Source organism: Cardiocondyla obscurior, linkage group LG02 (genome assembly GCF_019399895.1).
Source record: "Cardiocondyla obscurior isolate alpha-2009 linkage group LG02, Cobs3.1, whole genome shotgun sequence".
Classification (NCBI taxonomy): Eukaryota; Metazoa; Arthropoda; class Insecta; order Hymenoptera; family Formicidae; genus Cardiocondyla; species Cardiocondyla obscurior.
The window spans coordinates 12,830,016-12,855,374 of NC_091865.1; the positions used below are offsets into that span (position 1 = coordinate 12,830,016).

Below are 25,359 nucleotides of genomic sequence, written 5' to 3' on the forward strand. Positions count from 1 at the left end.
TCATTATACTTAAACATTTTTTATTCTGTCGTCAACATTGTCAACATGTCGCTTTCTTCCAGTGTTGAAATTGAAAGGCCAAGTTGTATCTGTGGCATACAGATTTCAAGTTAAAAATCGCAAATGGGTATGGTTGAGAACGTCAGCATTTGCATTTTTAAATCCGTACAACGAAGACATCGAATATATCGTTTGTACAAACACGTACAAGTAAGAATAAAGTTACAACTTGATCTTCAAAGATATATTATATATATTTTTTATTCCTTTTTTTTGTTATTATCGTGCATGTTTTTATCTAGGCCATATCCTCCTAGTAGCGACGGTCAAACGGAAAGTGAAGCTGTACCTGGATATGGACAACCTGGTCTGGATTACTCTCATCAAAGACATCCTGCTAGGGATTCACTCTATTCTGCACATCACATGATGCAGCATCCAGCTACTATAGCTACAGCCAGTAAGACAATTACCGAATATTATCCAGCTTTATAAAAATACTTTATCCGAAACTATCTCTTTTTTATTATTGTTTTATTGTCAACTAATTAAATGCACGTTACTTGTAGGTCCGCAACAACCAAGGCCGTCCAGCACACAAAACGTCGTATACCAAAGCTATGAGACGACGCAATCTCCGATAGCTTATGGATCACCTGGACAACAAAGCGCGTCCTCGTCGGTTTTAAATAGGATTCAGAAGCCGGCTAATACATCTCCAACCCCACAATGGACGATTGGAAGACAGGTATTTAATTCTTTATTTTTTATTAAATGTGAACAATTAAAAATACAAATATTTAAAACATTTATTACATTTTTCTCCAGCAACCCGTGACAGAAGGCTACCAATATAGTCAATTAAGCCCGTCAAGATCACCGAGCGGGCCGACATACACTCAGCTTAGTAGCGGCGCTAGAACTCCAGCTACGCAGCAATATCATGCAGTCACAACAGTGCCTAATAATCCTGGTTAGCCTTCAAACATACTTTGTGTCACTAGTTTTTTTATTTTTAAACGTTTTACTTTTTTTATAATTTTTCTTTAGCAACTTTCACTGTTTTTATATTAAAATTAAAAATGCGTTTAAGTTGAAATATGTGTTTGTTGTCAGGTATGTGGGGTTGGCAAAGTCAACAGCATCAAACGCAGCAACCAGACGGTCAAACCGGTCCTCAAGTGTCTGGGCAAGCGCAACCACCACATCCTGGGCAGGCTGGCCCCGGCACACAGCCGCAAGAATTATCGGACATGTTGCAGATGCTGCAAGATCAGGGTGGCTCGTCTAGCTTTGAAGACCTGAACATGTTCAATACTAACTTTGAGTAGCAGCGAGAAAGGCGACACGCCTTTGAAAAGCAGCTTTTACTTTAGAGAAATTCTCTTTCTTCGGGACCTTCCTCGGCTGTTTGATATTACTGCGAGTTGATCTTGCATATCACAATCTGCACGTTTATATCGACATTCGAAGAATCATTCACGGAGAAAGGAGAAATGCGATTTAATAATTTAGCACCGCATATATAGACTTTACACAAAAACGATCGCACTGGGATTAGGACAGCCTAGTCTACCGGATTATTTACATATTATTCATACCTATTATAATGAGAGGTTTTTGATTCATTGTCAGAAATATCAGACGTCACCGGGTATAATCGTTGCGTCATGCGCTCCGACTGTTTCAGGTACTTATCCCAATTGACGAGCATCATTTCGTTACGAAAATACCATTAAAACGTCAACGGGCGACTGTATCTTTATGACAATTATTAATTAGTGCTCGAAATAAATTATAATGCGCACAGATGGGCTATCCATGTTTGGCATAAGGTATGTTAAATATAAAATTTTACATTGGACTAGATATTGCAAAACGTGCACTTGATGTGCGCCATTTACTTTTATTTTAGTTTTTTCGCATCGAAAAAATATCGAAGATAAAAAAAATTAATACGTAACTAATAACAATACTAATTATTGCTTTTAATAATTTAGACGATTGCATTTTTAATGAATTTGGAATAAAATATTAAAATTCAAAAAATTCCGAATTTATCAAATCTGCCCATGAATAAAAGCTTTATAAAGATGAGTAATGAATGGCCTGTAGATAAATATTCATGGCCTTATTACAGGTATTCTAAACATATGTAAGCATCTGTGCTTATTATATAAATCAAATGACATAACTTTAATTTTCATGACAATTTTAATTAAGATATCGTGAGATATCTAAGATGCGATTCGATACATATTTACCGAAGAAAAAAAAAATGAAAATAACAGAAATGTACTCTAAACAATAAGAAAAAGTATTTTTAAAAAAATAACCTTCTCAATCAAAAATCTATACACAAATCACGGTAATTTTAATACCAGCTTATCGTTAGATTTGTAAGGTTAGCTTAATTATTTTAATTTAGATTTTTGTAATTATAAACAGTGCAATCATAAACAAACACGCGACAAGAAATCGTTCGAGACATTGAAAATGTACAAAAATCGTGTAATCCACCTTTGCTTCTCTGTGCAAGACACCGTTTTTAGATATTCTTAAAGAAAAAAAAAATATAGATAATGTTACACATACGAATAATTGCATTTATAAGTAACCACGTGTGACTTAGCGCGTTTGTACGTGTTTTAGCAAATTTTGACAAGCACATTGGAACGAAATTACAGCATATCACGATGAATTGGGAACATTTTTCACTAATATATAAACTATACATATACGCATGAATTTTTTTTAATCATCCTACATCATGAAGAGAATAATACCATCACTTTTTGACAATAACTAATATATTGAGCCTAGTGCAGGTATCAATATTTGTATGCGAATGTTAAGTATGAATTCGTCTCTATCAAAAAAGAAAAAAAAGAAAAAAAGATTACTTCACAAACCCTTATCCACTGTTATATATTCCTTTGCACAATATCCACCCACATATTATAGTTCCACAAAAACATCGCGATTCATATGATTTGAAGAATTGAAGGGTGTTAGAAATGCATACGTATATCATGCAATAAAGATATAAAAAATATTTTTAGTGTATATATGTATCTTACATTATGCAACGAGTAAAGAACTTACGTTACTGTAAGTTCTTTAATAATTTTTATTAGTTTCATTCTTTTGCGATTTATAAACAACGACGACAGCACAGGTAATATAAGCTACAATAAATAGCACAAAGTCTTTTTAAAAGATACGATATTCAACATTAACAAATTTTTTCATCAATATTATATATTTTATTTAAATGAATTAGAAACTACAAAGCACATGCTTCGCGTTATTTCTTTTTCATTCTTTTTAAAAAAGCTGTTTTACATTTAACAATTTTTAGAAACTACAAACGTATGTATGTACTTACTTGGTATTTGAACGTCTCATTTCTTTAAGTATATCAATATTCTTTAATTAAATCAATTATATTAATTTTTTTTAAAGTGATTACTCTTGCGACCTCAAGTGAACCAAATAAGAAAACGTGTGATCAGTTAAATTACAAGAAAGAACTACTAAAAAACACATTTATTGCAATTGAATAAATATTATTTAATCCTTAATTATAATTAAAAATTAACAAGATGATAAATTTGTCAATCCCGGGGTTTCGCAACGTGGAGGCTTCGAAAATTAGTTGTTTCTTGTTTCAGGTGATGTTCAGATTTAACGTTAAACAGTTTTCTTTAGGAAGGAATAAATAATAACGCACGCACAGCGCGTTTTATTTTTAAATATATTTATACAAAATTTACAATTTTAGTTTTACAGCGGAAACTGTATTAAAAGTCTTCTTTTTATCTTTTTTAATTTTTGTTGCACTTTTGACTTGATCTTGTAATTGTGTAAAAAATGTAGTTGAAGATTTCGCAACTTTATGCGTTGTTTCATTTAATTTTGTAACGTTTTTATCTTTAGTCACTTTTTTAAGCAATGCAGCCTTTTCTGTCTTATCTTTATACTTTTTAGCGATTCCTGGCTGCAATGTTTTTGATTTTTCCTTATTTTCAATTGCTTGCTGTTTAGCTCGCTGCCTCGTTTTCTTTCGCCTTCTCTCGCGCTTCATATCGGTTTTTGTACGTTCCGATTTACTAATAAGATCACCACGTGGTTTGGCTAAAAGAATCGTTGGATAATATTAAAAAAAATACTGTAACATAAACCAATGCTAGCTGTATGGAATATTATATAACATACTTGTAATTTCTTCAGGCGCTAATAAAGTAGCATCAGTGGTCGCGGTAGGTGCTACTTCTTCCATGTTAACTGCAGATATATTGCTAACAATTTTAATTTCTGGCTTAGCCTAAAATAAAAAAATATATATTATAAGCATTGGATACCAACAAGATTCTCAACACATAAGCATTTTGTAATAAAAATTGATATTTGATGCACATGACAAATCTTACCATTTTGGGAGTATAATGATAATTAGATAATGCGTCTAATTTAGATATTAAAGAACGCATCGATTGCCGAATTTCATTATGCAATTGTGGAGTTTCCACTTTCTTCTCATCATTCTCTGGATCTAATGTTTGCTTTTGTCTCAGATATTCTTTCTCGTAAATTTGGGACAAACTTTCTTTGCTTTTTTCTTGATTTAATATCAATTTTTTCTTATATTCCAATGGGGTTTCAACTGGCTTAAATTTTTTCTCGACGTCATCCCAAGCCTTATCCTTAATCCGCTGCTTGATTATATCTTCCAACTTCATAGTGGTTTCCTCCGTGATCGCAGGAGCCGGCCTTGTATTTACATCAACAACCACAAATTCTTCCAACAAGGAATTTTGTGGTCGATTTGAAGCACTTACTTCACCTTTCAATTGCCATGGCTTCTCACTGATTGCCTCGTCTTCCAATTCTTTAATTCTCATTAGTATCCTCTCCTGACGAGCTTCTAAAGTAGATTTTGGATCTTTATCATTTTCCCTTTTTTCTTCTTTATTCTTCTTATTATGATTTGCTTTATTTTCTAAACTATCTGTCTCATCTGAATCGTTCGTAAGATTGAATCTTACTTTTTTGACTGCTTGATCCTCGTCATCCTCTTCATCAAGATCCATTTCTTCGTCTTCTAAATCTTCCTCTTCAGAATCGCTAATATTGTCATTATCCTCTGAATTTTTACTTTCATTGATTTGCTCATTTTCACTTTCAGGACTATCAAAAAAATCGGCATACTTGACATATTTTTTCTTAGCTTGACTTTCATCTTCTTCCTCGGAATCATCATTGAATAAATCCAATGATTCGTCGTCGGAATCATTATTGTCATTTCCTTGTTTCTCCTTTTTCTCTTCTTTAGTTAAATATTCGTCTAATTCTTGTAACTTGAAAAATTTATCGTCAACAATAGATGACTTTTTATGTTTTTTCTTTGTCAAATTGCTTTTAATTTTTGCATTCTCATTCTTTGATTCTTCATTTTCCAACATGTCTTCATTCTCTTGATATAATTTATCATTTTTTATCTGTACAGATTCAGGTTTTTTCGAGCTTACAGGAATTATTTTTTTATTTTCGACTAAAATTCTCGAGATTGCATTTGAAAAATGTGGTATCTCACTTTCATTTTGCAGTTCTAATTGTTGCCAGATTTGTTCTTCGTCAAAGCCTTCTATGACTAACTCTGGCAATGCATTTGTATTCCTATAAAACTTTTCATTTTTACAAGACTGCTCCTTCGTAAAATCGTAAAGATTTTTAATAAGAGCTGTGACATTGATTTTATTCTTTCCACTGAAATAAAAAGGAAATTATATTTGCAATACAAATTTACTTATTTTTCTACATTTGATACAAACTCTTATAAAAATTTTTAATAAAATATCGTCATTCTAACAATGTGTTTTTTATTATTTCATTAACTTCTTTCATTTCTAAAATAACTAAAAATTATTTTATTTATTTCAGAAAGTTTTAGGTTAACGATGTAAATAACATAAAAATTCTACATTTTATTTACCTTTTGATTTGTTCCAATGATCGAATACTGTCAAGTTTAGATATAATGTCGCCAAGAACGTCGATATTAGCCATTGTCCATTAATAAATGTATTAAATAATATTTTGCAAGCGATCACATTCACGTGCACATTCGCTTCGACCATAAAAACGAATGAACTGGCCTGTTCTTTCTTGCTGAATGTCCTGCAATAAGAACATACCATGAATACCAGCCATAAAATCCAAATCTATATATCTTTATATACTGTATGACTTCTCTAAATTTTAATACCCTAGATTCTCTTTATTTAAATTCAGATTTTTTTTTTCCACGACTAACACTCTAATTTGTTTAGAGGGCATTACTTGCGTGCGACGTGAAAGCACGTAGAGCTACAGGGATCAGTATTGAATCGCCATTACGTGTTCTCTTTGATATTGGATAGAATCTTAGGCGAGGGGGAAAAATGTGAGAGAAAAATTGCTCAAAATGTGCGATAAACGAAAGCCCAAGGACCCTCTAGCGTATCGGAAGGCAGATACGACGAAACGTGTTTGCCACGTTCGCCAAGGGGACGAAGAGGAGAAGAGAAACTCGTTCGTCGGCCGTCAGGGTAGGGGAACCCGTTTTTTTGACGAGGTGGGGAAGCGCGTCCGGCAATGAGTGAGGGAAAGAACGTCGAGGGCGTACGAGGTGGAGGGAAGGGCTGCGGCATGAAACGGCCCGAAGCAAACGAAGAGCAAGTCCGCGGCCGCTGAGGCATTGGCGCAGATCTCGGCTTAGTTGACGCCGGTTCACGCGCTAAGGGGAGAAGAGATACGCGAGAAACGCCGTCTCCAACGGACGCAGAAGCGAGGCGTGCACGCACGGGCCGCTGACGTGCGTTTGCTCATTTTATTAATTGTTTCATTTCTTCCTTCCGTTTTTCTTCCCCCGGTGTACTGTAATTCGAATTTCCAAGAGGTATAAACTTCCGCAGGGGAACTGTGCGCGAGTGCACCGATCGGCGAGAGACCGAGCAAAGTTTTCGGAGTGCGTTTGGTTGTATGATTTCTTTCTGGTGGATTTTTACTTGTGATTCACGGTGTCGTCGCTGGCTGCCAAGTACCGATCTCGACGTGAAGCCGCCGCTCCAGTTTTTGGATAACTCGACCCGCGCATACAAAGGAGCAAGGTATGTACTATTTGTCGCGTGTTACCGTGTGGAGCCGACGACCGCCACGACGCCGACAGGACCACCGATCGCGGCGCGGCGCGGCGCGGTGCGGCGCGGCGTTGCTCGGCGGGTGTGCGTTTCGCGCTCAGATCGATCGTTCTCCGTCCGGGTCAGGTCTCAAGCCGCTCTCGTCGTGCTCGTCTTCCGCGCGGCCCGTGGAATCCAAAATTGCGAAATCCGCCGAACGAGTTTCGCTCCGCGCGAAGCCGGGAGCCGCCGCCGTGCGAGCCACCGAGAAAAGTCGTGATGGACCCGCGCGATCGTATCTAATCGAAATCCAATTCGGAACCGGTTTAACGAAATGTCACGTGATTCTATTTATCGCTCGAAGATGGCCCGCCGGCTTGGAGAAAAGGCGAGTATAATTGATCGCAATATGAAGGATCGCTCCTCGCCGCGGTGCATGAATTTCGAAAGCCGACGACGTGGGATAATATTTGGGTCGCGACACTTGGCGATAGCGGGTTATCGACGATTAGCCTTTAATTGATTACGACGTGTCGTTTATCGCCGAGCTTAAACTTTGTTCCTGATCCCTGTTGGTACCGCGATAGCGACTCGGCTGGAATTGCATCGCGAGATACTTTCGTCTGAAAAATTCGCACGAACGTAATCGAGCTCGGGAAAATATTTATTTACAAGTAGATTAATATTCTGTTATTTAATACCACTTCTTGCGATCGTCAGTTATTTTTTTTAAAACAAAAAGTGTTACAATTTTGTGTTAAAATTAAATATCGTATGTCGTTTAAATAACAATACCGTCGCTAGCGATCGAATCTACAAGTAAAGTCTAATGATATAATTTGGCTGAAGCATGCGATATGATTATCCACGACGATTACTCCGTTAAAATCGCGACATTTGTCACGATTTTAACGGAGGAATCGTCCGGACAATCCGTCGCGATCTCCTCAGCCATGCGACGCAATGCTTAACAATTTTCTGTGTCTAATTGATCGGCTTGGGAGACGTCCCGCTTATTTCACGTTAAAATCAGCGTGACACGAAGGATATTATATGTATCAATATACCCACAAAATATTTCAGCAGGCGTCTCTAAAATACATATACCGGAATTAGAGTTTTTTTTTTTTTTTTTTTTTTTTTTTCTATGAACTTTTCCACAACTCTTCGTCTGAAGAGCGTATCCCATAAACCGTCTCTGGCACAATAATTTGGCAGCTAGCGAAATTTTTGTTCGATTTCTAAGGAGCGTATGCGAGATCACGCGCTTCCTTTTTTTCCAGTCACGTTTGGAAATTTCTTCTTGCAAGTCTAACGTATTCCATCATTACGGATGATACATCGGGCATATAGATATTGTGTATTGTAAAAATATTCTATCAAATTCTGCATTGTGTAAAAAAAAAAAAAAATTAGGAAGGGGGGGAGTTTATTCTACCGCACTAATCAACGGTTCATTCACAGTTTATAATTATTTCATAGTTATGCAAATACTTGTTCCCTTTCACGTACTGAAATCAATTTACAAATTGCCGCCGTAACAGGCAACGACATTATCTCGTAGTTTGGGAAAAGAAAAAAGTTTCCCTTTTATTTAATAATCAATTGAAGCGTAAATGTCTGGCATTCCCTTTTTTTTCGGTCCGCGTCAACGTTAAACGGACGTGACGTTAAATTGCCTAGATCCTCGTATTATCTTTTTCATCAGCTCCCGAGGAAATTAATTGTGGGCGAATAAAATATCCGATAAAGACCTATGAAGGAGGAAGAATATTTGTCTCCTCGGTCAGACGATATCTCTTGCAGGACAGCGCGACGAACCGGACCGGCGTGGAATCTAGAAAAAAATATACCGGTCTGCGAGTTTTCCTTTTCCTTGCCTCGAACGAGTTCTCTCGACGGCGATTATAACGGGCGCGGATCTCGGCTTAGGTGTACGTGAAATTAGAGCGGTACTTCGATCCTTCCACAAACGGTATTCGCGTCGGTATCACCTCCGGTGCACGTTCCATAAGGAACAATGAGTGATGCAATCGCGAATTGCAGATACTCCTCAGGAGTGAGAGAGAAGGCATCGTCATGTAACGAAACCGCGCACCTGCGTAACAAGTGATTCATATTTCTGAAAGGAAGGAGAGGAATGAAGGAAGAAAGATACATGTAGAAAGAGAGAGAGAGACAGTTAACAAACTATTGTATCTTGCATATATTCTCCCGACTCTTGCGAGGGAAGGTTTCGGGCGCGGCACATTCGCGGGTGACTTTATTATTATTTTTTTTTTTATATTTTGCAAAAGGATCGTCAGAAATAATTTATCTCCTTACTCGTGCAACGACGTGATAAAATAAGTTGACCGAATGTACAAAAGCAATTTGTCACGCAACGTAATAGAGTGACGCGAAAATAAATTTAGAGAACGCGCGTCGATAGTCGAGACACGAGACGGGGCTCGCGACTTTGGTCTTTCGAAAACGTCTCCAAAAGTTCGAGACTTGAAATACTTGCAGGCTGAAATTCCGGAAGGCCGACGGGACCGAAATTCGAGCGAGAAATGTAAAAAATTGAAGAGAGGGCTCGGTCGTCTCGGCAGCTGGCCGACGAGGCTGGAAGTCGAGAGTCGAGAGAGTATCGCGGGTGTTCGCGGCGGGTTTGTATTACACATATACATATATTGTATTGCGTTTAAACGTTGTTAGAAGGTTCTAACAGATCCCTCCGGGGTGCTTCTCCGCGCCCTGCAATAAATACAGCATAATGCCGTAGCTCTCAATGGACCTTTTTTCGCCAGCGACGCGCGTCTTCGATGTTGTAACTCCGCTGGGGCGGAAGCTGTGTGCGTGCGGTAGCGTGCGTCCTACCGAGCGGCGGTAGGACGCCCGGCACGCGTGTGTGCATACGTTCGCGCGCGCGTAAACCGCATGCCTGTATTCTGTGAAGTTGCTGGACCGCTCTAGGAGCCTGTCTCCCCTCCCGCCGAACCCGGAGGGATCCTTGAGACCTACGCGGGGCCCCGGCCCCGGGACGACTCGGGTTACGCGCTGCTCTTCAAGGCCCACGATCGATCCGACCACCGCCTTCCGTCAATCGACGATTGGCGCGAGGACCGGGGAAAAAAAAACTTTCGTGGACCGCGTCGAGATGATTCTTCCCGAGAGAAATTTCGCGACGACGTGGCTCGAACAGTTAACTTACAACTAGACGCGGCTTTCGCGCGTTCACTAGAAGAAGGTGCGTCCTAGTTGCAAATTGTTGCTCCTTGAGATTACCTTTGGTCATTGAATTTTACGTGACTGACCTATAAAATTAGACGGCCCGCGGCTATTACGTTTACGTCCCGTGTTTTACGCGCCCGCCCCCGGTGAGGCACCGTATAAACGTGAATTTCAATATTTCCTCCAGTTACGATTTTCAGGTACTCTGCAATTAGACTTTTTTTTTTTTTTTTTTTTCTTTTTATCAAATTATTCTCCTCTCGTGCTCACTTTCACATTCCGTGCATATCGACGGCGACTATGCCATTCCTAGTAAGTTTGCACGTTTAGCTGGAAGTAAAATTGTTGATAAACGTCCCAAGAGGGAGAGAGAGACGGTATTAGTTTTCTTGTGTCGGATTCCAGACGCTAGAAAGGTCAAGCGAGCTATCGAAACTACTTTCAACGCGCACGCTGTAAACTATCGAGTTATCACTACCGTTTCTACTCTTTCCATCCTGCTGAAATCGCTATTATATAACCTGTGTCGCGTGGTCATCGGCAATTTCGCGTATACGAATTTTAATTCAGATGCAAGCCGGGATCTCGCTATACTCTTGGTTTTACCGTCTTTATTTTAATACACGATGTCTATCGTGAGATACGACAGGATTCGCCGTCCAAGTCCCGCGGGTTATCGCAGCCTTTAATTAATAAATGGAAACGAAAACTTTTTCATAAGCGGGCGGCGAGGAAACGGCCAAGTTCATCGGCGTACAGCTGCGATTGCATAATGAGAATAATTCCCAGGTTGCGACCGTTCGCCGTGAATTGTGGTATCCGAAGGGATACATCTAGCGGCGACACGGAATTCCGAAGGATTCGAAAGCGACCGTAGTTCTATTAGACGTGCTGCACATTCCAAGAGGCACGATAAACTCGCGACCTCGCGAAACGACCATCGATCCTCATCGGAGCCCGCGCGCGGTTTCCAGGCATTCGAGCGGTCCGTCGATTTTCACAATCACTCGCGCGATTAGGCAACCCCAGGTGTGTTGCAGGTTGCACATTCGAGGCCGCGGATTATATCACGCGCTGGAAAGCGAGCCGGAAGAAAAAGTCCGTTCGCAGGCTTGACATTGGGAATTTTCTGCGGTAGGCGAATTCGAGCGTTGCGCAATTAATTGTTAGCCAGAGCGGAAACGATCCGACGATATCTTCGATCAACTCGAGGACGCGAAGCTTTCAGCAATGAAGAACGGTTGTTAACTGCTTTTCAATTAATATTTCCCATGCGTGTTAATTAATACGGCTTCCTGCCGCGAACGAGAACACATGAGCCAAGAGACTCGGCGGGTTATTTGCGAGCGCTCACCCGCGGCAGATATTTAATAATAAATTATATGCACGTGAATGCTTTCACCTCTTCGGTAAGCTGCGCCGGCCGAGCCGCGACCGCGGCCGCGAGACGTTGTCGAAAAGGATAAGAATTTGTTTCGCGTAACGTGTTTACTTCCCGATACGTTATCATTTGCGGATTAAGTGAATTTATGACAAATTATCGCCGGCTCGTCGGTGCCGTTTTGTATCGGAACGTTGCATTTGCCCCAGCCGTGCCGCAAAAAAAAGAAAAAAAAAAAAAGATAAACTACAGTTACATTTATGGACTACGATAGTAAAGACTCTATCGTAAAGATAGCTCGTTTCTTGCAACATTACTAGCGTCTTTTCTAAGGCACGGCCGTCGAATTTAATTTACTTGGAAATCAAAACTTGAAAGTTATTCTTAAAATAACTCTATCGTATATTTAGGTATATTACTCGCGAGAACGCTTCATCGGTGAAAAGATATACGTCTCGTAAACGAAATGCAAAAGAGGATGCGAAAAGATTGACTTCGCAGTTGATTATGTCGTCAAAGTGCCTAACGGACCAGTTGCATAAATTTCCGGTCGGAACCGGAAGCGGAACGTCGCACGGATCCGGAGATTGTCCCCGATAGCGAGCTGTCGGTCTAATTAGCGGCCGACCCTTTCGACGTGACCCTTCGCGGAACGACGCCGGAATGCGGTATGAAGAAACGCTTTATTTGGCTCACGCGACGAGCAGGTTGAAGCCGTTGGCCAGCTCGTCGGTGAATGTAAAATCCACCGGAGAGACACATGCAGGAATGTAGACTTTTTTTCTTGCCAGCTTTCTATCCGTTCGTGACGTCGCGCCCGGGCCCGGAAGCCCTGCTAGTTCGATGCATTGTATTATACATTGTCCGTCATCCCCGAGCGCAACGAAGAGAATGGAGAAAAGAGGATGAGAATTAGATATCGAGAATCATTATATGCCCGGCGACGTATCGCATCGCAGGGTTTTTAACGACAAATTTATAACGACGAGAGAAAACAGTGCGGAAGGAGAAAAACAGCCCACATTCCAGCCGCATATTTAACGCTAAACGGGGCCGAGTGAAAAACGCATTTAATGCAAACGCGAGAGATGGGTCGGCGCGATGACGAGAATAGGCGAGAACAGGTGGTTGATACGCGCGACCTCGGTATAATTAACGATGCCACGTCGTCGACAAACCGATGAACGGTGACAAACTCGACGGGATTTCGCCCGGCGCAATAAAATAGCGAATAAACGCGGCGACACGGCTGAGCGGCTGAGTTGGGATCGCTCCGGCTGCTAATGCATAATTCAGACAATTTATATCGCTGTACAATAACTTAACGATAACGGTCACCGTCGATCGAGATAGCCGTAAACCAGAAGTGTAAAACAGCGACGTGAGTACCGAGAAAATATAACTCTCGATAAAAGCTTCCGCGGGCACGAAAATGCGTCGGCATTATGAACGACAGAATGTTTCCGCTACCGTTATTTCGCTCTTCCAATTCGGGCTTATCGCCCGACAAAAATATCGAGGCTTTTATTATTTTCGTGTAATTGAAAGTTTACCTTCCGGCAGAGGCCAAGCCTCGGGGAAACAAATTGCAAAACCGTATGCCTTAGTCATTTTAGAAAGTGGATTTCATTTCGGTAGAATTTTAATCTGCGGCTTGGGTTATGCGAGAATGTATAATTTTGAAAATTGAGCAGTTGCATCATGTGGCTAATAGAATCGTCCTCGCGCCCGTCGACTAAAATCGAGTGATTTATGCGTCTGCGTTTCGCGCAAATTGTTGTAAATCGATTTTACTGTAATTTATTACTATCGAAGCTTTCTTCTTCGACGGACCGTAATCTCCCTGCGATATCGAACGCTCCGAAAATGCCGATGCCACGTGAAACTGAAGGCGCTTCTAGAGTCTGAAATCATTACCGAACACGCGCGACGATGCAGAGAAATGCATATTCGTAACTGTATCATCCTCTGGAATTGTTCGCATGCACGTAAAGCTAACGGTCCCGTCCGGATGCATCTCTTCCCTTTCTCTCTCCCGTTGAGAGACGTTCGGCCGCGGAATGCGCATTGGCGCGTGCAGCCTTATGCATTTCGTTCGGAGAGGGAATTAAGCCGACGGAGCGGAAACTTAAATCGATCGGCGCAGAAGTTCGCATCGCTCACCTGCGGGAAATCGTCCGGATTCCTCGCGCCAGCGTCACGAGAATCATTTTCTCTACCCGAGTCGTCAATCGCCCGCCCGCCAATCGAGTCGATGCATATTAGATAACGATACTGATCAATTCGAAATCGGTCCACTTTGAGAGATCAAAGCGAAGTGATTGAACGGACTTGCTAAATGTTCCGCGATCGTTTCGGCAGCCGCGTAACGCGCTCAGGTAATCGGCAATGAATCGAAAATCGCCGGCAACGTTATACGCGGGGGGGGATATTTCGTAAGCGACGCCGTGGAAATTATGATGGATGCGTTATCGAGACGGGGCACGTTTGTTGTTTCTTACTTAATTAATTAAGAAAGCCACGGGTCGCCGACCTCCGGCTTAGAGGCGTTTATTACGCGCGGTGCACCGTACGTACGTAACTTGCACGGCTCCTCCATCCGGCAGAATCGTTTTTGCCCCGGCGCGAGCGATACGATCGTAGTACGCGCTCGTCACTTTCACTCCGGCCTAAGCACCCACCCCGCATCGACGTTATTAGCTATTTTTCTGCGTTTTTCTGCTCGTATCGATATGCCCACGGAGATTAATCGCCGCGAAAGGGAGATCGCGATTATACATCCGTGACCCCGCGCGCGCCTCTTAACGACGAGAAGTGTCGGAAAAATATATTCTATGAAAATATATACATATTGTTCTTTTCACGTTGTACCTACGACGCTCAATATTTTCCCCGCGTAAAAATCGCATTGTTATGTACTTTGTTCGATCGACGTGTTTCGCGCACGTTTTTAATGACGTTTTTCATCGACAGAGAAAAAAAGACAGCGATCACAATACGTTGAGTCTTGTTTTAAAATTACCTTCAAGTATCCATATTTCATGCGGCACAATACAGATCATCAAGTAATCTAATTGTCAATGAAATTATAGCGTTATTCGATACAGACAAAGCGGCATCATTAAACTAATGAATGCTCTTAAATTAAAATCTGTTCGCAGATACTCGCGTGATTGTGAGAAAATACAATGCGCGCTCTTCGTTAGTCCAGATTTCTATTAAGAAAAGCATTCCGCGTTAATTTCGTGGTCTAATACGTGACCCGCTTCTTCAGGTTGCTTCAGGTGCATCGGACAGACGTGCAATTAAAGTTTCGATGAAAAGCGACGCGACGCCGCTGCAATGTACGCCGTGTCGCGGCAACGTTCGTTATTAAACGTCTTCGTGTTAAATTATCAAGTTGTTAGGCAAGTGCAGACTGTGTTGCAACGGTCGACTCCAAACTTTGACGGCCTACTATCGCAGCGAGAGAAATGCGGACGAGCCTCTCTATATTTCATACCGCAAATACTTTAAGGTTACGCGAATCCTTCCCTTTACGAATCTCGCTCACGCATACTCTTATTTCACGCGATGGAGCATTAAATGGGGACAATAGGGCGGTAAATACAGCCTTGTCGAACGGATATTAGAAGGTGCGCGCATAATGGAGGAAGAGGGAAGACGTATGTGGCACGTGGGAGTATAGAGACCATTAAGACGAAATTTACTAAGGACACCCCATGTCGGCGCACGTTCTCGTGTGTCTCGTGTGCAAGCGTCTGATTGTGAGATACCGCGGCTAGATACCGCTGCATTGTGCTGTACGGCATTTTCGCGAAATAGCACCTTCCATTCACGTCGGCCAGCTGGCCGCGTCGACCCGCCAGGACCCTGTTTCCGTACTACATATCGCGTAACAGGGTATTCTTTTCCTTCCGTCATCTTCTCTGCGAACAGCTGAAAATATTTAGGACGGACTAAAGAAGCTTTAGCCGCTGATTAATCAAGAGGAAAAAAAAAAATCCAGATCCGTCGTATCAAAGAATATTTTCCCACTGATTTACGATAAATCGCATAAGGAGTTTTTAATGAAAACGTACAATTAAGGTTTGGCGTATATAAATTATGTAATTGATACAGAGACTGCATCGGGTGCATCATGCTGTCCGTCTTGCTAAACAAAAAAAAAAAAAAAAAAAAAAAAAAAAAAAAAAGAGAGATATGTTAATCAATTCTGCTCATTCCGCTCGTTAAGCATCACGGTAAGGTAATTGACCGATTCAAACGTGCCTCTGATAGAACACAGACGGACCGGACCTTAAGTCCCGCAATACTTGGTTGCTTAATACGTTTCGTGAAAGCTATGATTCTTAACGCCTGTAGGAAACGTAGCCAATGATTCATTCACACGCCGTAATAGGTCGTCTAGGGAGAAGTCGTTCGGCCGCGGTAATTACAGCTAATCGTCGTCGTAAATTTAAATATAACGTTCGAATTACGTTACGTCTCCTGACCGTTGTGTATCTCGCGCGAGCTTGAGAAACGCGCGTCGCGTTTTTGCCTTTAGAAATAAAAAGAAAAAAAGAATTGAGAAGCCGCCCCCGTGTATATTTGCCGTAATATCGTTACTTTTAGAAATTCTAATGAATCATTATTTCAAGCAAAATTGCCTCACTCGCGGCAATTATAAACAGCACCGGAAAAGACGTGGGTACTTTTGCGGAATCAACTCCGTAACAGCGTACGCGAGTTACAGGTCGCGAGGAATTAATTATTTCTTGGATATAATGTCAGTTATGATACGTAGCGTCGGATTAATTAATTAGATAGGTAACGAACTTCTTGTCAAATTGAAATTCGCGGATAAGGACGTTAGATATCTCATTACATCTGGTCATCGGTTCAATCTAAAGCCGACAGTCGTAAAACAACGAGGAAGATTGCGCAATTCCATCTTTTACACGTTCTCTTTTTCTCTTATTCAGCTTGGCGACTTTTGCCGGTTTACGTACGGGAAACGTCGTCGCAAAAGTGCAACGATTCGTGCCGTGCCGTTAAGAACTTGTTCCGCGTGTAATCTGCGCGTCGGATTTGTGTGTATTAAGCGATTACGTTGCTGCATCGTGAAATTAACAAGTTATTAACGCGACGTCGACCAGTTTGCCGACCAGCGGCGGATGGCCGGTGTTTTGTACGAAAAAGGAAATCGCTGCTTGCCGCATTAATGCACGTGTTCGATGTGTAAATTTTACCGCATCGACACAGAAATCGCGCCGCGTTTACCGGACGTGAAGATTCTAATATCAGGGCTTTCATCCTTAAGTAATATGTTTATATTTGTAACTAAAAATGTATTCGTTATCACTTGATGTGAAAAGCAAATAATTTCCGCTCGTTGGGCGAACAACTTTGGCCGGCTTGACATCTGTTACGTTTTATGAAATGAAACGATGCGAGATCGATATAAACGTATCGGGCGATGGTTCCTTAAGACAATTATTTCTTCGTAATCACTGTAATAAGTATTTCCTGCATCCAACAGCGGCCGCTTTGTCTCCGCCGCGTTTCTGTGTGCGCGGAATGTAGATATTACGGGGCCGCGGCAATAAAACGACTCGTTGTGTAAATGTTACGGCGATTACGCGGAGATTGCAGCGATTTTCTATTGAGGTATGATACGCGATAGATATTGCAAAATAGGACAGAAATTCTTGCAAAAGAAAGAACGAGCGTTATCATTCCGCGGTTCAAACAAAAAGGAGCCTCGTCATTACGTCGTTAAAGTCTTCCCGCTTCCAAGTAAAATACTTTCTCGAATATTATTGAGACGCGATTACGATTATTCGTCCTTTTTATTTGCATGTCCTTTGGATTATCCGTTTTAAAATCCCGGAATTAAATGTAGATGGAATTTAAGTGGCGAGCAGGCTAATCCGCAGTTAGGTACACGCAATGATAATTTGATAAGATATCGGATGCGACAGGGTAAATATAAGATAAGGGCAATGTAAAGAAGTAATATAGCGATAAAAAAATATTTTAAATTTTTTTACGCGTTCTGCTGTCATTTCCTCGTCTTCAGGCCAGACCAAGAGGTCGTAACGTAAGAGTATCCGTTTAATTTCGACAACCTGAGAAGAAGCGTCGTACAGATTCGCAGATAATAGCGAATAGGACGTCGACGCGTGCTTGTTTACCGGATATTCAAACCCCGTCTCTTAATTAAGCGGAATAAAGTAGGTTTATTGGGGTCAATTCCTAGCCCGCGAATTTCACCGGCGGTCAGATTGACAAGTGGAAGATCATTTCGACCTTGCACGGTGGCGTTACTCTCACGCCTTAATGATAAAGTTGAGCAGCAATTAGAGACGGTTTTGACGAGGAACAAAAGTCATCGTCCATAAGATCGATCGTATCAATGTACAATTATGGGCGCGGCATTCCGTTCGCTAATAAAAGCCCGTCGATGCAACGCAAACCAACCCAATCCCCCTTTGAGATTAATTAGGACAGTCGCGGGACGAGAACGCGTTTGTCAGTATTATTGTATCGATGTAGATATTTAATTAGAGCCCGTTATAATCAAGAGTACAAAGTAAATTATAATATTATGCTCAATTATTAAAAATATTTGCATGAACAGTGATTCGGTCTCGTCACTTTTATTTTTTTTTCTAAATTAATATTAGTATTAATTTGAATTGATTTTTATCTTACATTGTTTCACGTATTGTGCACATTTTGTGCACGCAAAGTCATTAAATTAATTATTTTAATATCATTAGTCATTGAACATAAATTATATACCTACGTATATTAATAATTTTGTCAGGAATAAAATTTCGCAGTAAAGTGATTAAAAATATTTCAATCGTCCGTTCGTTCCGTGCGCGCAAGATAAATATTTAGAGACAAGAGGATATGTGTGTCGTCACAGTCGTCACATCCTTATGTCTCGTCAACGTTTAGCCATGGGACGAAACGGAAACCGGCCAAAGTACCGACAATATCGCGAGTAATGTCAAGTCATCGCAGAAATATTTATACAGTCTTACGCAATATTTGTTTCGTCAGATAAAGTCAAGCTTTATCTTCTTTAATCAACGTCTGAGTAATTGGAGAACGTTGATTTATACAGGATCGTATAAATCAAGCTTTCACCCTCTCGCAAAAATAAAGAGATAAATTGTTACTGAAAAAAGAAAAAAGAAACGTGTATAGAAGAAAGAATTGTGCGTGAAATATCAAGCAATTTTCAGGAGTTATTCGCAATCTACAGTATCGGCTTACGTGCTGATCATCGCAAATAGATACTTAATTTTCCGGCGCCGTTATTTAACCGAAATATTTTGCGCAACGGCTTCCTACTGTCAACAGTCTGTTATCACTTATCTAAATAATCTCGCATTCCAATTCCGTGGGGTCATCGTAGATGAAGTGTCTCCAAAATTAATTTCTCATGTGCAAAACAATAATGTAAGACCGCGGCGAGCGTTCTCTCCGCGTACGGAATAAATTTCTCGTAATTTATTGCGGCGTCTGAAAATTTATCCCGAGATAACAATCGCCATTAAAAACATATTTCGAGTGCGCCACAGTTGACGTCTTAATAGCGACGAATCCCGCTGATGCTCGGCGATTCTATTGCGCAATCTGAATTCGCGTGAGTATGCAAGTTTCTGCGTTCCGCGATCTAATGGCTGAGTCATTTGAAGCGTTTTCGAACTCTTAGAAGAGCTGCGGCCGTTATACATCGGCGGGAGTCCGCATATGGCTTCGCATCGGCAAAGAGAAAAACCGTATAATATTATAGAATACCAAAACAAAGCGCCAAGCTCCTCGGGATACGCGATTACTTTCAAGTCAACTTTTCCCTTACGACTTGTAATTGCGGGCTGACATCATTTTCCAACCGTTCATATGCTTTCGCCTAATTACTTCGTGACCAGTTGACACAATTACCTGCAGTTTCGCTTTAAGTCGCCTCGCCGCGCCGACCGTAAAGTGTCGGAACGAGCCGCGGTTGTTGTCACGCCCCGGCATCTCAGACTACGATAAACTATTTGCAATTTACTCACGTATTCGTTTACGACATTTTTGCACGAACCGCTTTCATCCGGAGACTAGAGTTTCACGAGGTGAAATTTGAATTGAATTACTTTTGGAGCACCAAGTGAATTTAGAGCTGCGTTGTAACGATTTAATATGATTGTCTTATGCATATTCCTTTCGTTTCGCGGAATTTTCTTCGAAATTGATTGCGAGACAACGAGCCTGGAGTAGAGCGCGATAACGCGAAAAGCCATTTGCGACATTTTCATAAAACGTATCAAAGTGCACATGTGCTCCCAATGAGATAAGGATGCACGATCATCGAATGTTCGATAAAAAAAAAAAAAAAAAAAAAAATTACACATTCCGCAGATACAACGCGCATACGTAATCACGTGTTAAAAATACTATCCCGCAGGTGTAGAAAAATATTTCTCATCCATTACCATTTCGTTCCCAAGAGATGTTATGCATAATCGTGAAGGAGAGATGATTCAACGAGCTTCGTCATTTGCAAAAGAAGAGCAACGTGTAATAAGAAAAATATGCACTTTATGCGTCGTAATTTGTGGCTTCGGACGCAAACGAATTGCGGAAGTATTGACTTAAATTTCATAACTTTATTTTAACTTTATTACACTTTTGCTCGACGTCAATCCGATCGATCTTTTTTACAAGATCGAATCTCGCGTGGGGTGTCGAAACGAATAGTTTTAATGCCGCGGGAAGCGCTTAGAAAAATAATCCCACTTTTTATTTGCACAATGTCAGACCAAATATAGCCATGCTGTCACCGTCGTTTAAACCGCGAAGTTGTTATTGCGTTTATTTTCTTCTACGTGCACTTCGATACGAGAATCAGATAGCAGGGTTATCAATAGAGAGATACGTCGCAAGGAAACGCTAGACGATTGTTACGTAAATTATTATTATTTCGATAATGTGACTAGGAATTTGAGTTTGATCTCAATTGTCCAGCGGTTGCTAAAGTTATGTGCGCACTCTGTTGTCTCTTTCATAATTACGCGCAAATAAGCCAGCTACTAATTAAATTACTTTGATTTCTCGAAGCGTGATTCGCGATGCGGAATTAATCATCGATTATACCTTGCGGGTTCGTGTTCTTTATTGGATACTTAACTCACGTTCTTTATCGAGCGTCACACATTAAAACGGGCTTCGATTAAAAAAAAAAAAAAAAAAAAAAAGAGATATTTCTGTTTTATAAAAACTCGAAATGTAATCACTTAATTACGCGGTCGTTTAAATTAAATCATATATGTTTTCGAGCGATGAGATTTCTTCGTTTCCTCGAAAGAAGAAGAAGACGACTGAACGTCGCTATAAATTCTGCACGGTACGGTTGCCATGAAACTCGCTTCTGCTTCGGTTACATACGCGCGACACCACGATACGAGAATGAATTAATGTTCGCCTCGGCTATCAGTGTCAACAGAACGAGCTGGCACTTTCCAGGCAGGACGAGTGCCGATAATAATACGGCTCCGATTTCACCTGGTCCGCTAGTCTTGCGGCTCCTCTCTCGGCTCTTTCGGTGCGTTCACCGTATTTCCGGTGCAATTCCGCGCTTCCTGCCGGCAACAACAATGCCCTTTCGAACAGCATCGGGATCTTTCTCATCGCACACACGTTCGATTTCTAGAGCGTTTCGAGCCGATCGAGCCGAGAATAGCAACTTGAGGCTAAATTTAGAAATCCTGCAGAAATTTTTCGCGCACCGAAATTGTTCCGCGCTAAAATACAAACCGACTATTTCGAAGGTATAAAAATATATTTTTTTATCTATAAAACGTGAGCTTTGTAGCAATCTACAATAATTATATATATTTTTTTTTAATTGTACCCAATATTAAAGTTTTAATTTCATCATTATTAATTTTAGAACATTCTTAGAATATTTCTCAGCAACGGCTTAATCTAATCTAATCTAATTTTGTGAGTAATAAATCGATTTTTCGCGTCTTCGATTAATATCAGATTTATTCGCTCGCTTCATTGGCGCAGCTTTGACAAAGTCCCATATAACGCGAAGATGCCTCCTGGTCAAAAACCCAACCCGACCCCACTTCGGCGCAATCGCCGTATTTCCGCTGCGATTCCGCGCTTCCTGCCGCATTGACGGCTCCACGATTAAAGGGCTGATGTTTAATCTTGCCGGGAGCATCTACGCTCTCGATCGTCCTCGAATTGCAATTTTAAAGCAGATATTACCTATCGTACAATTTCATCGTTTATCTCTCTTGAAAGAGTTCAAGGTTACGAAGAAACAACCTCCAGCGGAAATATGAAACTGGGTTCTCTTTCTCTCAGCCTTAATTATTCTCTTTGAAATAAGATACGCGGCATATTAAACAGTTACTATATAGGAAAGTGTTTTCCAACGCAAAATTTATTCCGCTTAGATACGTAAAAGATTCCTTAAAAGATCTAAAAATAGGGGTCAATATTTTTTCTCTTTTCTTTTTTTAATTTTGCACCATCTCCCACTGGAGTCGAATTTGAGGCCGCGCTTATCGTCGGGGACGTGTCACTTGTAAACATTTCGCAAGAGGTATCTTTTTAACGACGTATTCCTCGGTTTAAAAAGCCCGGATTAAGTTCCACATATCCTGTCTGGTTTTATGCGCGCAATCGTATCCTTCGCGCTGTCCGTTTATCTTCTTACGCTGCCATTACTAATCTTTTTATCGTGAATGTGCTACAAAGTATGAGGCGTGATTTACTTAAAAATTTTAACTAGCTGCATTATATTTTGCAACGTTATACACATATGTATACTATAGCTGTTAGAAATTTCACAACTGTACGAGATTGATAATCGAGAGTCGTTCAATTCGGTTTCGAATCTGGAGTAAGTTTAATCGTCCAGCTTATTTGCCTCGCGAATTTTTCTCTCCTCGTTTCTACGCCTATGCGTCGTCGCACACATTTGCGCGTACTTAGCTTCTGCTACATAAATAAACCGGCCAACATGATACACGTACAATATGTGATAAGAGTCCTGTCACTGGTCTTCGACTGGCAACTGAATCAGTTGGGTGTCACCGCTCGTTTGCGCCTCACCTCGCCAGTGTTTCGTCGATTTTACGTAAAGATCAACGATGGGAATTGCGCGGCCGACCGGAAGGGCGCGATAAACGGATAATATCTCGCATGTGAAACGTGCCATGGCATACAATCGTCACTATTACTCTGGTAAATACTTGATGAAAAACGGCTGTTGCTCCAAAAACATTTTACGTTCCACACGTACAATATATATTTTTGTTACGTAATTTGCTTGCGTAATAGAGCGCTCCTAATCATTCCATGCAATGTATAATTGTATATACTCGTGCGGTGTCTAATTGCGATCCAATGTGCAAAGCGTTAGAAATAATTCCATAATCACCACACCTGTCTGCCAGTCTTATCTTCGCAGATAAAACAGGCTGGGCGGAAATTTTGATCCACTATTCTGACGGATTAATAACCTACATTTATCGTTGGAGATATATTTATTTTAGATAGTTCAACAGTTGCGCTGTTTGGCGAAACGAATTGAATTGCGTTATAATTCAATTTAGTATCTCGCGATTCTACGTAAAATTATTATACGTTTTTCTCTGTTATTTCGGTGCTTAACTTTTTTTTTTGTTTTACGTCATCATTACGTCGGTTCTTAATTTGACGAAGAAGAACCAAGGAATTATATTTAAGATTTGTCAAAACGTTTAACATATTTCTCTTCAATTCTCACAGAATTAACATCATCACTTCGAGATATCGCTACCGATGTACGTACACGGGGTATCTCGCTGTAAGCCGCGGGCTCGTGCGAAATGTACTTAACGCGTACGGCGAGAGCATACGTATTGCCGCGCACGTCACGCTCGAAGAATTCGCGCTAAGTACGTGTGTTACAGTCACGTTACATGTTCCGACCGCCGTTAGAAACACTCGGTGCGCGAGCACCGAATGCCTAAGTACTCTAATCAAATATGCCAAGATGCCACGCCGACGCGTCGCCCAGCCGGACGTTTCCTTCGTTCGGTACGCGGATCCTTCTTCGGCAAAGACTTGATAAAATTCCCGTATCATAGTTCCTCGCAACATCCCTCCTGTTATGATCTTATGATTTTACCACCGTATGTCAAGGATATCCTTTATTATTGGCAACTTTTTATTAAATTTTTTTTTTTGTGCATCCTTGGCGGATTCTCAACATCGTACATTTATTACCGCCGGTGTAAACGCCCGATATCATAAATCTTTAACGTCATTGACCTGCGATGCCATAAATCGTCAGTGCTATAGATCCTGTAATCGACCAGTTGCAACGGATAAATCATTAGTATTAGATTCTTTGGTAGCGCAGATGGATCAAGATACCGCTACCTCTAAGATTTTCAATGCCGTAGATCTTTGCAACGTCAGTTCTCGTAAACGATGCAAAAAAAAAGAAAAAAAAAAACATCAATATAAAAAGCTCTTGGTAGGAAAGAGATGTATTCTTCCGTTTTTTATTAATTAAAAAATATGGCTTTTCCGTGTTGACGTATTGATTGTGAAAGTGTCGATTCGTTACGAAATAGTCGTGTTTAATCCACTTTCGAAATGCGCGTCTTACAATTGGCGATTCTGCGAATTGGGCTTTAGACATGACATAACACTCGACCGTAAACGAAACGTAGTGACATTTAAAAATCCCTTGCGCATGTAAATGTATTCCGCCGGCTCGTGAAAGCGTGTCCTTTAATCTGCATTCGGTCGAGACACGTCCTTGATCTTCCGAATGAGTTTCTTCGCGTACGTACAAGCAACACGATCACGATTTTCTATTAGCAAACTTTCTAATAGCCGATAAACAACGTCGATAAAGTGATGACATTGCCCATCAATTTTGAAATTTCCTTCTTTCGTATCGCACCTGATTTTCAAAAAAATCAGAAAGAATTAATTACACGAGTTATTAAAAACACGGTTATTATTGAATTCTGACAAATTAAAAGAATAAAAAATCAATCACATTCATTTAAAAAAAAAAAAAAAAAAGACGCGGATATGTACGGGACAAAATGACAGCTTCGAAAAGCATTCGGCGTTAAATCCTACGAAGCTACTAATGCACGCACGTGCACACTAACTGTCCTGCACGCGCAGTCGTCATAATTGACACTTGAAAGTTGCTCGTGTTTTTTGTTTTCTTTTTTTTCTCCCTTTTTTTAGCGTACACTCTTTTCTTTCGCGCTCGCCAGGCCAATTTACGTTCGCGCTCACGTTCGTGCTGGCGCGTCCTTTTAGAGGTTCGAAAAAATTTACGACTGCGTCTACGTAGCATTAGCCGGAGTGACAATACGCGCGGACAATAATCCCGCCGAGTCACGAACGCCCAGCAAGAAACGAGTCGTCTTGCCTCGAGTGTACAGCGTTTATGCACTTGCTCTCATTATCGGGTTGTCGCCCATGAAATGCGATTTTTTCATCAGCGTTCTCTGGAGCATTACCTCGAAAAGAATTAAATAAAACACGCATTTTTCCGCGTTGATATTCGCTTGACTTTGAGAAACC

At 40.8% G+C, this 25,359-nt stretch overlaps 3 protein-coding genes across 10 annotated transcripts in view; 2 read left to right on the top strand and 1 right to left on the bottom strand.

Moving 5' to 3' along the window:
- The window catches only part of Tgo (Aryl hydrocarbon receptor nuclear translocator homolog tgo), a 30,998-nt gene extending 27,943 nt beyond the window's left edge, over positions 1 to 3,055 (top strand). For all 8 annotated transcript variants that reach the window (XM_070673129.1, XM_070673122.1, XM_070673095.1 and 5 more), the window contains 5 exons: positions 63 to 210; positions 303 to 460; positions 570 to 748; positions 829 to 973; positions 1,117 to 3,055. In XM_070673129.1, coding sequence (XP_070529230.1) covers positions 63 to 210; positions 303 to 460; positions 570 to 748; positions 829 to 973; positions 1,117 to 1,331 — 845 coding nt within the window. In that variant the 3' untranslated portion in view covers positions 1,332 to 3,055. The remainder of the gene's footprint in view (positions 1 to 62; positions 211 to 302; positions 461 to 569; positions 749 to 828; positions 974 to 1,116) is intronic.
- Positions 3,056 to 3,738: 683 nt separating this feature from the next.
- LOC139112266 (U3 small nucleolar ribonucleoprotein protein MPP10) overlaps positions 3,739 to 25,359 on the bottom strand; it is a 53,959-nt gene continuing 32,338 nt past the window's right edge. Inside the window, exons 2-5 of the mRNA XM_070673200.1 lie at positions 5,996 to 6,180; positions 4,434 to 5,769; positions 4,219 to 4,327; positions 3,739 to 4,137 (exon numbers count right to left, since the gene is read on the bottom strand). Of these exons, the coding sequence (XP_070529301.1) occupies positions 3,773 to 4,137; positions 4,219 to 4,327; positions 4,434 to 5,769; positions 5,996 to 6,069 (1,884 nt within the window). The 5' untranslated portion in view covers positions 6,070 to 6,180 and the 3' untranslated portion in view covers positions 3,739 to 3,772. The remainder of the gene's footprint in view (positions 4,138 to 4,218; positions 4,328 to 4,433; positions 5,770 to 5,995; positions 6,181 to 25,359) is intronic.
- Positions 6,698 to 25,359, top strand: part of Kst (spectrin beta chain, non-erythrocytic 5 kst) — a 52,490-nt gene continuing 33,828 nt past the window's right edge. Inside the window, exon 1 of the mRNA XM_070673035.1 lies at positions 6,698 to 7,151. The gene's annotated coding sequence lies outside the window, so the exon portion shown is untranslated. The remainder of the gene's footprint in view (positions 7,152 to 25,359) is intronic.